Source organism: Tenrec ecaudatus, chromosome 1 (genome assembly GCF_050624435.1).
Source record: "Tenrec ecaudatus isolate mTenEca1 chromosome 1, mTenEca1.hap1, whole genome shotgun sequence".
Classification (NCBI taxonomy): domain Eukaryota; kingdom Metazoa; phylum Chordata; class Mammalia; order Afrosoricida; family Tenrecidae; genus Tenrec; species Tenrec ecaudatus.
In genome coordinates, this window is record NC_134530.1 from 188,090,036 (window position 1) to 188,106,044 (window position 16,009).

Below are 16,009 nucleotides of genomic sequence, written 5' to 3' on the forward strand. Positions count from 1 at the left end.
CAAGGGAGGGGCAGTTACTGACCCAGTGGGCGCGGCCACTGCACAAGCCAGGGCCAGGGGGAGGCAGGGCCATGGGAACTCCAGGGCAGGACAATGGGTGGGCTTATGGGACTGTGAGGGCTCAGGGTGGGGAGGTAGGTGGGCACAGGATCAAACAGGGCTGGGAAGTAAAGGCCACTGTTTTTGGGAAAGCAACGGAGAACACCGGTTGGTCAGAGCGAGAGGGTAAGCAGATGAGATTCTCTGACCCCTACAAAAGGGCTTGGGTTGTGGAGCAGGGCAGGGGGTGCATGTGTTTGCTGGGCAGGGGAGTGAGTGGTCGGCAGCACTCTCTGGCCTCAGGCTTCCTTTCTGGGCTGGTGGGAAAACCTGGCCTGGAGGACAGGGAGCAGATGACCAAAGCCTAGGAGGCAAGGGGGCTCTCAGCAGCAGGGCCAGCAAAGCAGACCCCAGGCCCATCGCAGGGACAATCTGTGCTCCCAGCGCTTGCCTTGAAATGGGGTTTTTAAGACCTTGTCCCACATTTCCTCTTGGCAGAGAAGGGAAAAGGTTAAAGACATGGGATGGGAGGGAGAATGGAGACCAAGGGTCAGGCCTTGGGCACAGCAGAAATGGTAAGCGGTTACGGTGTATGGTTTCCCTGCTACATCCCTGCTCCCTTCAAAGCACTCATAATATGTTGCAAAGCACATTAATAATACCCCCCACCTTGTTTCATATTATAAAATACAAATAAATGACAGAAAAGATTGGGTGGGTCGGCTCCCCTCCCTCCTGCTCAGGACGGTAAGGACCGGCGTCTCCTCCCTGCGGTGACGTGGTGACTGTAGGGCCGCATCTTCATTTCCACAAAGGGGATGGAGAACTCGTGGCCTTTCCAATGGTACCAGTTGATCCCCTGGGTGGGAGACAGATAAGCATATCGTTTGCATCTTCCCCTCCATGGAAAACCCAGCTGGCCAAGAATGGCATGATGGGAGCAGGCAGCTCCAGAGGTGAAGTTAAACATTTCCCATCAATGCCAGGCGGTGACGGGAGCGGGGTTTCTTTCACCGTATCCTTGAAATGCGCTTGTACTTTGAGCTCATCCTTTTTTAGTCATTCATCTATTTTTGAGATCTTTCTTTATTGTCGGCCTTACATTCTTGGCTTTCAGAGTTCCAGGTGCCAGTAGCTAATGGTTGGGTTCAATGTCTCAACAGCTCGGGCACATTTGGAAAACAATCACTCTGCTTGCTCACTCCTGAGAGGAGACTCGGCAGATTTCCTGCAGGGACACCAGTCACCCAGCTTTCCTGGCACTAAGGGATACCTGGGGACTTGGGCTTTCGGTGCAAACACTGGCCGAGCCTCAGGCAAACTGGGATGCATTGGTTGCTGTACCACACAGCCTGGCTCGGGGATGTGGAGCTCCCAAGAGGCAAAGCTAGTCTAGCCCATACTGGTATTTCTGACCTCTTCCTGCTTAGGATGAAGTTGAGCCTGTGGGGTTATCCCTGGAGTTGACGGGCTTTTCTGTGGAGGCTTCGACACAGGGAAATGCACTCAGACTGACCTGGCCCCCGAGGGCTGTCCGGGCTGAGTTCTACCTCTGCGGGCCAGCTGAGGCACTTACCCCGTCCCGCCCACCTCCCAGGGTCTGCGTGCCTTCTTATGACCTAGCCCTTTCTCAGGGCTCTCTGTATTTTCTTTTACCTGGGAAATGTAAGACCCACGCGTACATTTAAACATGAAGCTAAGGGACCCTACTTCCCATGGGCCGGCATCACAAATAACCTACCTGGCTGTGCCTGGACTCCCCATATTTCCCGTTGAGGTTGGTCCGGTGGCAGTTCCTGTACCACCAGGCCCCCTTGTACGACATGGCACAATTGGTAACGGCGACGTCATTGTCTCTGTCCTCTGTGGAGAAAGGGCGTCCCTGGTGATAGCTGAGGGAGTCCCCTGGGAGGGGGACAAATAAAATAGAGAGACGTCCATAAAGCTGTCTGAGTTGTCACTCCTTCCTTGGGATTTTCTGGATATTTGATGGACTCCCCCACACCTGGCCTACCCTTGGGGAACCTTCCACTCACCTCTCCTCCCAACTTTAGCAGTTCGTCCATCTGGCCACTCAACTCTTACACCACCCTGCCCGCTGAGGCCAGCTCCTTCCAGGTTGCCCTCCCAAACCCGTTTCTTTTATCCTCCTGTCCTTTGGCTCAGAGCTATGTCCACCCAGCCTGGCCTCACCACCTCCTCTGCTTTCTTCCAGGCTGACACCAGGTCACAGAACATCTCTCCTGTATGAGGGAACCGAACTCAGTGTAATCAACTCCCTGGTGGGATTTGCTATGCGCAGCCAATTAGTTGTATGAAGATTAGGATAGGCTGTAATGCTCTTACTCAGATCACAGTCCCAACGCAATCAATCCAAAGGAAATTTCCTCTGGAATGTGGTCTGCTCCCAATATAAGTGGACACTGTAGAAAAGCTCGCTGGGCTTTTACTGGGTCTGATGGCTCATTGACCTCCATATCTTTGGACTAGAGCCAGCAGCCTGACAGCTGACCTGCCAACTGTGAATGCCTTCACCTCAGCAGCCACATGCTTGATTGCTATACCTTGGATCCACTTGCCTCTGCAGCCACCATCCTGTGCTCTTGTGGATGGCCTTGGTTTATCCACCCTCACAGCAACTCCAGTTAGAAGGAACCGCCAGCCTAACATCTGACTTGGCCTTGGGGTCTGTCTGGACTTGGACTTGCCTACTTAAATGATTGTGCAATTTTCTCAATATAAACACATCTATAAACATCCCTGATTTTGCTTTCCTAAGACAGTGGGTAAAAAAATACATATATTTCATAATAAAATGTACTCTGTGGGGAAGCCATGAGGATCAGTAGGTCAAGACGTTAAGGGGGCATATTTTGACTGAATATTTGAGGAGAAGCTATCTAAAAACACAGCTGCTCACTCACAGACAGCTTCGAGGAAAGGCAAGATTTCAATTCTTAGAAGCAAACAGAGACTGTATGCTTCCCTGTTGATGTTGTGGAGGGTGTGCTTATGAATTGAATCTCTGCGGTGAGGGAACAGACTGTAATTAATTTATAATGATTGACTGTTTAAGGAGCCCTGTGGATGCAATGGTTAGGCGTTGGGCTGTGATCTGCTCAGTCGGCAGTTTGGAACCACTAGCAGCCCGTCGAAGAAAGACGAGGCTTTCTACTCATGGACTCAGAAACCCACCGGGGGCCACCGGGTCAGCAATGACTCCATGGCAGTGAAATTTTGTTGTTGCTGTTGAACCTTTTGGTGAGATGTGTGGCTGGGGAGGTTGTGAAGAGGGCGTCTGCTGTGGAGCGTGATCATTGATGGTTGGGTGGTAGCTTTCAGGTAGGGCCCCCCCCACCCCCCACCCCCATCCCAAGCTGGGTTTCTGCCCTCTGGTGGTTACTCAACGCCTACAACAGCCTCATTCTCAGATGGCTGACCTTTAGTTTATGGAGAAGTTTGACTTGCTCAGGAGCCAACCCTCTCTGGAGGGAAGCTTGAGTGATCCAGGGGCTGCAAATGCAGATTCCTGCACTGTATCTTGGACAATGGGCTATCATGCAGAAGTTGTTATTTGCCAGGGGATGCTGAGTATTTTTACTTTCCCTGCAAAGGGGGCAGTAGGTCACATAAGTTTGGAAATCTACGAAGAGTAAATCCTATCGCCTGCAACCCATTTTCCTCCCTCTTTTCCAGATCTTGGGAAAGCTGAAGAGATTTCTTATTTTATTCCACCCTCCCCCCCCTCTCTCTTTCTTTTTAGGGGCCCTGATAGCAGCTGTTAGCAAGGTTAGCAGTTTGAAACCACCAGCTGCTCCTGGAGAGAAGGATGGGCATTTCTACACCCATAAAGGGTTCCAGTCTCAGAAACTCACAGGGTCAGTTCTGCCCTGCCCTGTAGTGTTGCTATGAAGCATCAGTGACTCAACGGCCATGCGTTTGGTTTTTTTTTTTTTTTTTCCTTAGTACCAACTGTCTGCCACCCTCGGTCATGCTCATGCTTTATCTTAAAATTTAAGACAAATTTATCCTCCTCTCAAGTGCCTCTATCTGTTGGCACCCTTCTTCTTCCTATCTTCCCATCCTCTTCTGACCCCTTTGTGATTTGGGGCGGAAATTTGAGCCTCTCTCTCCAGCTCTGCCTTGGATGTTTCCTGCCACAAGTGCACGGCCTTGGTCTTCACCTCCCCAAATTGGACTCCTGCCACATTATCTTCCCCATACACCCAACACGTGAACCAGGCGCTGGCTTTTCTCTCTTACATCTCTTACTGCCATCACAGTAATGAAGGATCCCATTCCCTCCCATCAGGACTAAGGCATCGACCTCCGAGTGATCTCTCTGATCTCCATCAGATCTACTTACTCCTTTTTATGGCTGTCACACGGGTCTTCCCAAGACCTCGCGTTCCTCACGCCACTCAGAGCCCACAGCGCGCCCCTCCCCCACCCAGGCCTCTCCCGACTGGACTGAGCGCTGGCTACACGAAGCTCTGCTTCCTTCGTTTTAAGGTCCTCCTGTAGCCTCGGTGTCCACCCTTCTCTCCCAGTCTCCCTGTCCCTTCTCAACTGTACCCTGTCCTGCTGGGTCAGGCCCTGCATGGGCTCCTCTGCCTCACCGTGACCACTGCCCCATGATTCTCTTCGCAGCCTCGCCTTCCCCGGGGTGGTCGACCTTTCCTGTGAAAGGCTGCTGCCTCATGAAGCCCCTCGATGGCGACGGCCTCCTCCCGCTCAAACAGCCTGTTAACCTGAAAGCAGGTCCCCGTTGTCACACGATGCACTATGTCCTGATGCTTCCTTGGCTACTTAGCCGTTTGGTTCGGCAGAGGCTGCCCCATGTGCGTTTTGTTTGGGCGCTTCCCTCACTTGTGCAGTGAAACTGTTGAAGATAACAACCTCCTAGGGGTCATTTAATTCGGAATTTTCCATTCCAATTAGAATCCTGGTTGGACACTCCGACTTGTATGGACTATACTTGAGGGTTTGGGGTTTTTTAGGTTTGGGGGGTTGCTGTCACATGGGTCTTAAACTCAAAACTGAACTCTTGGCCTTCAAGTCAATTCTCACTCCTATGACTTTGTAGGACGGAATAGAACAGCTCATTAGATGGTAAACCTTTACAGGAACAGACAGCCTCATCTTTCTTCCATGGGACAGCTAGTGGGTTTGAACCACTGACCTTGAGTTTAGCAGCCCAATGCCTAACCTACTGCACCATCAGTGCTCCCTCTACCACCCATGGGCAGAGCTTGTACAAATGAACAACTCAGAATAAGGGCTAGGGGAATGGAGCAATGCTAGAAGTCAGAAGCAGAGTGCCTGGACAATTCTTCCCTAGAAACTGTTAGATCTAGAAAAAACAAGCATAGTGTGAGGCTGCCTGGAGATGGGGGCAATTTAAATAACTCCACTTTTCAGTTCTTGAGGAAGCATGTGGCCCTGAATTGAGTATTTGAGGTGAGGGATCTGGCTATGATTAATGTACAAGGATTGGCAGGTTCCTCCTCTGGATCCTCCAACAAGTCTTGAGCTCCATGGGAGGCCGCAGTGAGACCACAGCCGCACAGAAACAAGCAGAGGGTCCCTCCCAGTGAGGGAGGAACAGGGCAGGAGAAGCACTGCAGGGCCTGGGAAGGCTGGCAGGGCCAGAAGTCAGGGAGGTGGTTTTTCAGCAAGGCAATTCTAACCTGGGGAAGTGGATCCAGTCAGGTTATTTTTAAAGTGATTTAGCCTGACATCTTGTTTAATATGCAGATTGCCACGGTGGTTTTATGCCTAAACAAAGGCAAATTAGATCTTTTGTTGGGACATGATGGTGTGGGGGGCGGGGTGAGCTGATAGCCATCAAATGATCTCTAAGATGAAGGACCACAAAGGAAAATGCGTCTTCTCTTTGGAACAAGGGTGCCTGGCTGGGAAGAGACATAATTGAACAGACACAGTCTCTGGAAGGACAAAGCCCTTGCCATTCAACTTAGCTGAAATGTTACACCAGAGTGTAGCCCTCAAATTGGAGTTCACGAAAGGACGAAGAGTCGACTATCTGACACAACAGATTCTGTGAAACGGAGTATAATGGAGCTCAGGAAACAGATTGGCAAATACCTAGGGAGCAGATGGGATGCTTTGTTACGAATGCAAAAGAGCATATAGCGCTGGTGCTTCTGTTCCGTGCAAATGTCATAGCATCTATGCAGAAAACAGGACCTGAAGGTAGTTCTTTCGGAAGAACAAAAAGGAAGGTGGTCAATGGTGACCCAGTCTGCTCCGTGATGTGTGTGTGTGTGTGTGTGTGTGTGTGTGTGTGTCTGAGGGCGGGGAGGACCTCTGAGCGACTGGGAGAACCTGTCCTATTTCCCATGAAGTCTGAGATGGGTTCCTGATGTTTTCATGGGGAAACTTCTTCCCAGACAAAAGACGACAGTGTTCCTTCTGGATTAAAAGTCCCTGTGGTGACGGGACTCCCAGAGACCCTGTGAGACAGAGCAGAGCTGCCCCTGGGGGTTTCAGAGACTGTCAGTCCTTATGGGAGCACAGAGCCTCGAGTTTCTCCCTGGGAGTAGCTGGTAGTTTCGAACTACTAAACTTTTGTAATCCACTCAGGATCTGACTCGTAATCCACTATGCCACCAGGGCCATGATGCATCGGTATAGACTCGATGGCACTGAATTTGGTTATTTATTGGTGAATCCAGGTAAGAAAAACAAACTGTTCTCACGTTGTAGCTCCCCTCCTTTTTCCTTTAAAAGTATTTTCACTGCTTTTATTTTCTCTCTCTCTCTCTCTTTGCAACTGCAAATTTTGATTTTTCAGACTAGAAAACCAACGTGGTAGGAAATGAACTTCTGATCCCCCGGGTGGGAATGACAGCCCGGGTCACAGTCAGTGCCTCCCAGCTCTGGGCCTGCCTGACTGGCTAACACAGAGGGGGCTCCCTGGGCGCTGCCGCTTTTTCCTTGCAGCTCAAGCCCAGAGTGTGGTGGTCCTGCTGCTGCCCACACCCCGGCCTTAGGGTCCCCAAGGTACCCGCAGTGCCGTTGTAGCTGCCGATGCGGAGTTTGTAGAGACTTCTGCTGTCCTCCACCAAGAACTTGCTGTAGTAGGCAAAGACTGCCTCCTGGCCGTCCCTCATGTCCACACGCAGCTCGTAGCGGCCCTGGGACGTGATCCTGTGGATGTTGTCCAGCCCTGGGGAGAAAAGCAGCAAACGCAGTGAGGCCAGCTCCCAAGAGCCTTGCGAATGAAAGTGAATACGATGACCAGGGCAGGGATTTTAGCATCTATTGTTGAGCTGGGAGCAGACCAGCTCTGAGCCTCGGGATTTCCTGCCTGACCCTCTACCACCTTCTACTCCAGCCCAGGCGGTAGGCAGGCGCCACAGTGCACACGGCTGCAAATCTGTCCGTGTGAGTAGGAGGGAAGAGAGCTGGAGGCTTTGTTCCGTCACCACGCTGTTATTCTTAGTGGTCTTGGCGGTGGCGAAGACTCTTGACAACTGATGCACAGCGGAACGAAAGGTTGCCCAGCCTTGTGCCGTCTTCATCACCAGTGATAAGTTTGAACCCATCTTTCCCGATATCCATCTCCTCTCAGCCCCCCCAGGCCTCCTGGGGCCCCCAGTGCCAGGACAGAGAATATAGCATCCGACTCCTTGTCCCTGTCCCTGTCTCTCCAACTCACTGATTACCACTTGTATGGCTATCTCTTCATGGGCTTTCCTGCACAGTTACACTCGCTCCCCTCCTCTTTCCCATGCCTTCTGGCTGTCCAGACCTTGGTCCAATTAATTCTTGCTCGGTGCAAACCCTTGCAGGTCCCGAGCCTAGCAAGAGTCCAGCGTCTCCTTGGTGATGTTTTCTCATATGCATTTCCCTGCCTGCTGACTCTCACTGGCTGCACCCTGCAAAACTACCTGCCTGAAGTTGAGCTAGGCACTTTAAATTGCTATCAATCACCACGTCCTCCTGATTTCTGCCTGCCTTCTGAACTTGCTTTGCTGTGACATCTCACATCTATCAGGGGATGCCATGATATAGAATCACAGACTCACAGAGCTGGAAAGGAATTTCAAGATGGTTTCTTTTTGGTTTGTGGAAGAGGAAGTGGAAGTCCAGAGAGGGGCGGTATGATTAGCTGGTGGTCCCCCAGATCTTTCTGCTTCTCTAAGCTGTTGGAGATTTAAAGCTTTTCCTAGACTCATACTGAGTCCATGGTTGTTCAACTGCTGTTTTCTAAACTCCCACCCCACCCCACTACCAGGACTTGTCCAGATATAGAGGGTGGAGTTGACGTTCTGACCAGATACCCTTCGCTGGTAGGTGGACCCATCCTCTCACTGGTAGAACTGTTGGCTTTCAACATCTCACAGCTGCCTCTTCTCTGGGCAATTGCTCTCAACCAAACCGGAGTCCCTTTACCTCTGCCTCATCTCTCCCCTCTTGGGAGTAGACACAAATGGCCCAACCCCTAGTTCCAATAGGACCAATTCTAGGTGCAGCCCATGGCCCGGAGGTTTCTTTGGGATCAGATTTAAGCTGGTTTTCAGCAGAGACCTTGCTTTGCATTTCCTCCCTTGCTCTCTCCAGCTACCCCCACTCCCTCTCTCCCAGAGCACTCCCCCAGTAAGTACCTTGAACATTGACACCCTGTCTCGGGCACTGCTGCAGAGAACCCGACTCAGGACATAAATGAGGAATCAGATTGCTACCAAACAAGCAGCCCCAGGCCCCGCCTCTCTTCAAGAGCCTGGTTTGGCATCAAGTAAAGGTCAAGGTTCCATACTGCACTTTCAGTCAACTCATCTGATCTGATTTTCTTCTTTCTCTGGTTTGCATCTTCCTTGTGCTTGGGTGGGCTTCTTCATGAGTCCCCATTTTCACACGTGCAAACAATTCCCACTTTTCCTCTTTCCCTTATTCGTTCCCTCCTCCATGCTTCTTACTAGCCCCAATGCCCTTTCCATGAAGCTGGTCGCTTTCTTTTTTGAATGTCCATGGCCTTCCCACCAGTAGCTAAGTCGTTAGCTGTCTTCCCAGTGGAGGGTGGCATGGTTGATGATCCGGGAAGTAACACTGGGGTGAGAGACCAAATAATCCTGAACACACAGCGAGATGTAGTCACTACAGCTATTTCCTACCCATTTTCTTATTACAGCAAGGAAAGACCTGCATCATATTCTCTGGTTTTCACACCCTGAGGTGGGTTCATGTAGCACCTCACACTTTCTAACCTCCATTATTAACAGCAGGCTCCAAGCCTCCGTACTTGGCTGTCATTTACTAATGTTATTTTCTTTTTATTGTATTTATTTTTAAGGTTCCCTTTTATTTATAGCACATGATACGTAGTTTTCTTTTTTTCCTCTGGTAATGTTATGAAGTTCCTTTCACCCACACAAAATAATCAATTGATATATAGGACATTTGGGTGCAAATAGACCAGCTATTTCACAGAGAGGACACAGATGGTGGTAACGGTGTATATGGCTGAAGGCTGGGGCCACATGTGCCAGCTGCTTGTGGGTGCTTTGATGGCTGCCTCCCACACTGTTGCAAACTCTTTAAAGGAAAGGGCTATTTCCTTATGCACGTGGCTTCTCTATTATTGTTTTAATATGACTTTTACCTTCATTATTATTATCTACATCACCAAACAGAGATCTGGTTATCCTTGCATTCTTATCACCGATGACTTGATTGGCTAATAGATAAAAGCACCTACCCACCCCTAGGCACTGGCATGGGTACAAGGGCAAAGTGTGAGACAATTGGTCAACAGAGGTCTCTGGGTCATACCAGACGGACAGCAAGGTGCATGGGGGGAGAGGGGGTTGGCTGAGAGCATTTCTCACAGCAGACACACGCCTGGGGCTGAGTGTTTAGAGTTTGGTGTTGGGTGGGAGTGGGAGAAGAAACGTAAAAAGGCATGAGGGGCCAGAGGGCAGGCTCCACAGGTCGATTAGAACGGCCTCCAAGCTGTAGGGAGGCGCTTGGTCTTCACCTGGTGAGGTCAAGGAGCCACTGAAAATGCTTTACCGTGTAGTCAGTGCTTGCTGTGTTTTGGGTGTGAGGGGATCAGTTTAAGGCCGTGCAGTGGTGTGTGTGTGTGTGTGTGTGTGTGTGTGTGTGTGTCCTAGCAGCAGGGAGGCGGGTGAGGGGATGTTATCTGCATCCAGGAGAACACTGGTAAGGTCCTGCCAGGTGGCGGAAGGGGAGACAGACAGAAGACCACACATAACGGACTTGATTCTTGTGCCCGAGGGAGACACGGGCAATGTGCAGTTGATGGTTACTGGGCTGGCTGTGCGCTCACGCCAGTTTACTGGCCTGTGCTAGACATCTGGGAAATTGTCCTTCTCCTCTCCTGTCACTTTTATTTTTTCCCCTCCCCAAATCAGGTCATACTATTCTTCCCAGGACAGAGCAGAGCAGAGGGTCCCGGCTTCTTTCTGTTCTGGCCTGGGGCCTGGCTTCTGAGAGCTGGCCTGCCAGACTCTGGCCTCTCTATGTCCCTGCCTGTCCCCCACCGCCCCAGGCACTGACTCCCTTGGTAGTTGCCTCCTGTCAAGAGCCATCAGCATAAGAGACTATTAATGAGCATGGAAAGAGACAGACCAAAGTGGAAAACACTACAAAAAGATGAAAACAGATCAATAGTGGGGCCAAACAGAGCAATCGGCACTGAAAGCAATTGGTGAACTGTCAGCCTCTCAGCAGACGCAGGCTGACTAGGTTTCTGAGGATCCCAGGTGGACCCCAAAAGGCGAGGGATGGGCCACCAGACTGGGCAGCACATCGGGGAAGCAAAAAGGGGGCGTTACCCAGCCAAAACTCATCCTCCAGGTTCCCGAAGCCCGCCCGGTACTCGACCCATTTCCGGAAAAAATCCGTTTGGCCGTTCTGCCGTCTCTGAAAGACCTGTGAAGAGAAAGACAAGAAAGACAATGGGCAGGACGGCCAACGGCGATCGGGCAAAGGGATACAGACTGAGCTTATATCTGCGGGGCGAGGACCACTCCCGGGCAGGGCTGGGTGTGGACTCAGCAGCCCTGCTAGGAGATGTGCTGCAGCCGGCCCTGATGAATAGCCTGGGGTGTGCTGTTGACACTAATTTGCACCCCTGTAATGTAGAGGATTCGGGATACAGATAAAGCCCCAGCACAGGCAGGGGGAATAGGTTTGGCTCTCAATTAATCTTTTGCACCGCAGAGTGCGTGAGAAAGCATTCCTCACCAGAAGAACAGGACCAACCACAAACGAATCAGCTAGGAACTGTCATCCCCGATCGCAGAAAGCAACTGCATATCATTCCCTTTCCGAGCTGTTTAAGTGCTAATTCCATTTAACCTCCAATAAATCAGCCTTGGCTTCCATTTCCAATTATGCATTTAGAACGAGGCACAAATATGTCAGAAACATAAGAGAGAATGTTTCCCAAGGGCGGCAGTTATGAGCACACAGGCGCTATTCAACTCTATTCACAAGCTACCCATTTGTGCTCCGTGCGCAAACCCAGAGCCCGTGCGGAGTGAGTGCGGCAGGAGGGCGGCAGGACAGGCGCCCCAGGCTGGGTCCAGGGAGGACCAGGTGCACTGCAGCCTGCATGCATCGGCTGCTCTTGTCTTCTGTAGTGTATCTGGGGTCTCAGCCCTTCCCGGACGCGCATCCAGCATGGCAGGAGGCTGGGAGGTGGGACCTCTTTTCCTGCCTCTGCAGGCTGAGGCAGCTCTGGGGAGGAGGCAGGAGGCCCGAGATGGATAAGGACAGAGGTGGTCTTTGTAATCAAGTGACGGTTGTCCATGTGCTGCCCCTCGTCTGCGCCTCAGATAGAAGGATCCTAATCTCCCTGCATAGACGCTTACCTTCTCATGCAGGGGAGCCGCCTCCACCCCTGCTTGATCAGAGCAGCAAACAAGACCCCTGGCCTAGCAGAGCCAGGACCCCTTTCTTCGGCAGCCCCCTGTATGAACTGTCTTTGCAGAAGGAGCAGGAGGATAGACCCGGACACTGTAGTCTCAGGATGCTTGGGCCTTCCCCTGCCTCACCCAGCCTGTGGTTGGGCTGCCGACTAAGTGTCTTAAGGACCATGCAGATGGGCATTTGGACAGTGGTTGAAGGCCTGGTCAGAAAGATGTTGAACTTTGGATTGATGGCATTGAGGTTGGTGGGTGGGCAAGAGCATTTTCAGGCAAGAACAGTATCGAGTACTTACGATCCAGCCACCCCCATCGGTGGTCATGTCGCAGTACACCTGGACCTTCTGGCGCAGCTCCCCATTGAGGAAGATGGTGTAGACCCCACTCAGGGTGTCTCCATTCATCAAGTGCTGGGCACAGTCTTGCGGGTGAGGGAACACTCGGCCCCCTGCGCAGGAAAAGAGGCAATTTCCACAAAGGGTTCTTTCTCACACTGGGAGAGCAGAGACGGTTCCACAAGTGGCCACGAGTCTTCGTCAGGGGCTGTAAGAAAGCCTCCCTGGATCTCCAACAGAGTGCAGGGGCATGAGAACCTGGAGCCCTCCTGCCTTCTCCCTCTTTAGCGGATGCTTGGCTGACCAAAGAGTATATGTGGGATTTGTTTCATGGGATCTGAGAACCAAACGCTGGATTAATAGTCTGGTCCCTTTACTTACCTGCGTGGCTTGAAGCAAATGGCCTGGCATCCCTGCAAGTTAGTTTCCTCATCAGTAAAATGGAAATAATAAAAATCTATTCTACCTTGCAGTGTAGGAGCAGTGGGGGTATAGGAGTTATGCATTGGGCCGTTAACAGCAAGGTTAGCAGTTCAAAACCACCAGCTGCCCAGTGCGAGAAAGATGAGGTTTTCCACCCCCATAAAGAGTTCCAGTCTCAAAGGGGGAAATGATTACAAGGATCCACATGTGACCTCCTCCCTGGGAGATGGATGGCAGAGAAGCGGGGGGAGACTCCGGATAGGGCAAGATATGACAAAATAACAATGTATAAATTACCAAGGGCACATGAGGGAGGGGGGAGCGGGGAGGGAGGGGAAAAAAAAAGACGACCTGATGCAAAGGGCTTAAGTGGAGAGCAAATGCTTTGAGAATGATTGGGGCAGGGAATGTGCAGATGTGCTTTATACAATTGATGTATGTATATGCATGGATTGTGATAAGAGTTGTATGAGCCCCTAATAAAATGTAAAAAAAGAAAAGAGGAGAAAAAAAAGAAAATGATTAAGGAAAAGAATGTACAGATGTGCTTTATATAATTGATGTATGTGTATATATGGATATGAGCCCCTAATAAAATGTTAAAAAAAAAGAAAGAGTTCCAGTCTCAGAAACTCACAGGGGCAGTTCTACCCTGTCCTATAGGGACGCGATGAGTTGGTATCAAATCAATAGCAGAGTTTGGTTTAGGTTTGGACCTTGGAGTGTGAATGTGTGTTAATGCAGCTAGTTACTGTTTTTTTTTTAAAATGTTTATTACAGATGCATGGGCCAAGATAAAATACCTTTCAGAAGGACCTAAAGCGCCTTTCACGATCTTCCAAGCAGCCATTAAAAATGCGCAACCAAGCTGAGCATTAACAAAAAGATGGATATCTGATATTCCTGTAGCATAATCTCCTGATTGTACTAAGCAATCCAAAGGCCATGTTTTAGAGTTCAGTTTAAGTGTAAGGAGAGGGAAGGGGAAGTAAATTGCTGCTCATCTTTCAGAGAGAACAGCGCAATTTGTAGAACAATATCCAATTAGCTGAAAGAGAAGCTTAAATCATGTGTCTTGAAGAGTTTAGCTTTTCAGGGCAAATTTTAATGTTCAGTAAGCGGGCCAAGAAGCTAGGAGCTCACCGGAAGAGCATTCCTGGGCTGCAGGAGCTGATCGAGCAAATCAAAGGCAGGGCTTGCTGGGTCGGGAAGAATGGTTTGGGTGCTCGGCGGCAGATACAATGACCTTCTGGGTCAATGAAAGCGCGGCGCAGTGATGGGATTCCTATTCTGGAATCACTGCATTCACCACTTCAAGGCTGGGTAGGGAGCTCAGGTGTCAGTCTCCACAGTGGCCCCTGGTGGCAGAGCAAGTATACTACAGTTTCTGCATAGGTTCTCACGGGTGGATCAGAGCAAGAGGAGGAACAATCCCCACGAACCAAAGATCCTCTGTCAGAGATCATCAGTAACACGGCCTAGATTAGAAAAAGCTGCAGGAAGCTGGTAGATCCCTCTGGAGGCGTGTTAACTCTTTCTAGGCACAAGGACTGCACTTCAGCGAGCAGCCATGCTTAAGCTTGGGCTAGCGCTGGGGGTGGAGGGTGGATTCCCCATCTTGGATTCATTTCAGAAATCACGACAGTAGGCATTGGATTCACATTCAAGGAGAAAGCAGCTTATGTGACTGGAGACCTCCCAGTCCTAACTTAGGTCCAAGGGAGAACAAACTTTGAAGCGGTGCCCTTTGATTGGGCCAATATTAACCGTCCCAGGGCTGGTTTCTGATGACGTGGCTGTCTTAGCCTCCTCTCCTCAGTCAGGGCCCTCCCCCGAGGGCAGGTACTGCACTTTCACCAGGTCAGTGCGTCGGTGGACCTTCAGCCGTGGCAACCCAACTCCACTCTTTCTCTGCTACATCTCCGTCTTCCTCTAAGAGGGGCTTCCCCGGGCAGCTTGACTCCTAGTGGAAAGGTGGGTGGTTCAAACCCACCCAGGAGGGCTGTGAAAGAAAGACCTGGTAACTTCCTGCAAAGATTCCAGCCAGAACTCCGTGGAGCAGCTCTAGTCTGTCGCACCTGTGTTGGAGTTGACTGGATGACCATGGATCTGGGATTTGGGTCTAATGTCCCAAAGGAGCTCTGTGGCCGCTGTCTCTGTCTAGAGCAGTGATTCTCAACCTTCCTAATGCCGTGACCCTTCAATACAGTTCCTCATGTTGTGGTGACCCCCCCCCCCCGCCAACCAGGCAATTATTTTCATTGTGACTTCATACTGTCATTTTGCTACTGTTATGAATAGGGCACCCCCTGTGAAAGGGTCGTTTGACCCCCAAAGGTGTCACAACTCACAGGTTGAGAACCACTGGTCTAGATCCACATGACTGGGTGATAAACTGAGCTTCAGGCCATCTTCCCTGCTCCCATTTGGTTCTCTTCCTTGTGGGTTTGCCCTCAGTGGGCTGATCCCAAGATTAGGCGAGGGAGGTGGGGAAGGAGTGGGAATGAAAGACCCTATTTAGTTTTGAGTGTGAGCCTTGTGCTGTGTTCTAGTGTTGGACCATAAGTCCTGGCTTGGGGGCTCTGGCTTAACTAATAATAATAATCTTCTGACTCCCGTCGGGGAGGGCATTCTGCAGATGAATGCTAGGCCATCTAACACCATCAGAAGCTCACTTCTCACCCTGACTCTGATCAGCAGAGTGGGTTTTTACCCCCAAGGGAGACATTTCAGGCCCAAGAACAAAACTGGAAGGGATTTCTTCCTATCTATGCAGTGGCTGGAGCCTGGCTTGGGGAAGAGGCTTTGTGTAGATTTTCTTTTCTTTTTTTAAGCCAGGCTGTGATGATTACCAAGTTAAGAGGAAAGCAATGCCAAGTGACTGGTACACTGCAAAGTCTCATGCTTAAGTGTTTCTAGATGTAATGGTGAGATCAACAGGACCGGGGCATTGGCCGGAAGAATTGCTCAGAAATTGGTTTGTGTTGGGCATCCCGAGGCTGATTGCTGAGCGGAGTGGAAGGAGCTACGTGACCCACAGCGCAATCACAGGGCCCCCAGCTGGCTGGGAGTGAGGGAGGAGAGTTCTCGGCCTGTCCCCTGCCCTGTCCCTTACTTGTTTTGTACTCTTGAACACAGGCTTTAAAATGGTTGGCGTCAATGGCTCTGGGAGTGCCTGCCCACTGGCCGCCTGTACAGCCATTCTGCCAGCGCTTCTCTCGAGAACAGCCTCGGCAGGTGGCTTTGTAGCTGCTCCACAGAAGCACAGGGGGCCAGCTGGCCACGAGCACTTTG

At 50.8% G+C, this 16,009-nt stretch overlaps 1 protein-coding gene across 1 annotated transcript in view; it reads right to left on the minus strand.

Moving 5' to 3' along the window:
• Nucleotides 1-778: 778 nt before the first annotated feature.
• The window catches only part of TNR (tenascin R), an 82,744-nt gene continuing 67,513 nt past the window's right edge, over nucleotides 779-16,009 (minus strand). Inside the window, exons 17-21 of the mRNA XM_075541246.1 lie at nucleotides 12,254-12,405; nucleotides 10,863-10,959; nucleotides 7,070-7,231; nucleotides 1,781-1,944; nucleotides 779-898 (exon numbers count right to left, since the gene is read on the minus strand). Coding sequence (XP_075397361.1) covers nucleotides 779-898; nucleotides 1,781-1,944; nucleotides 7,070-7,231; nucleotides 10,863-10,959; nucleotides 12,254-12,405 — 695 coding nt within the window. The remainder of the gene's footprint in view (nucleotides 899-1,780; nucleotides 1,945-7,069; nucleotides 7,232-10,862; nucleotides 10,960-12,253; nucleotides 12,406-16,009) is intronic.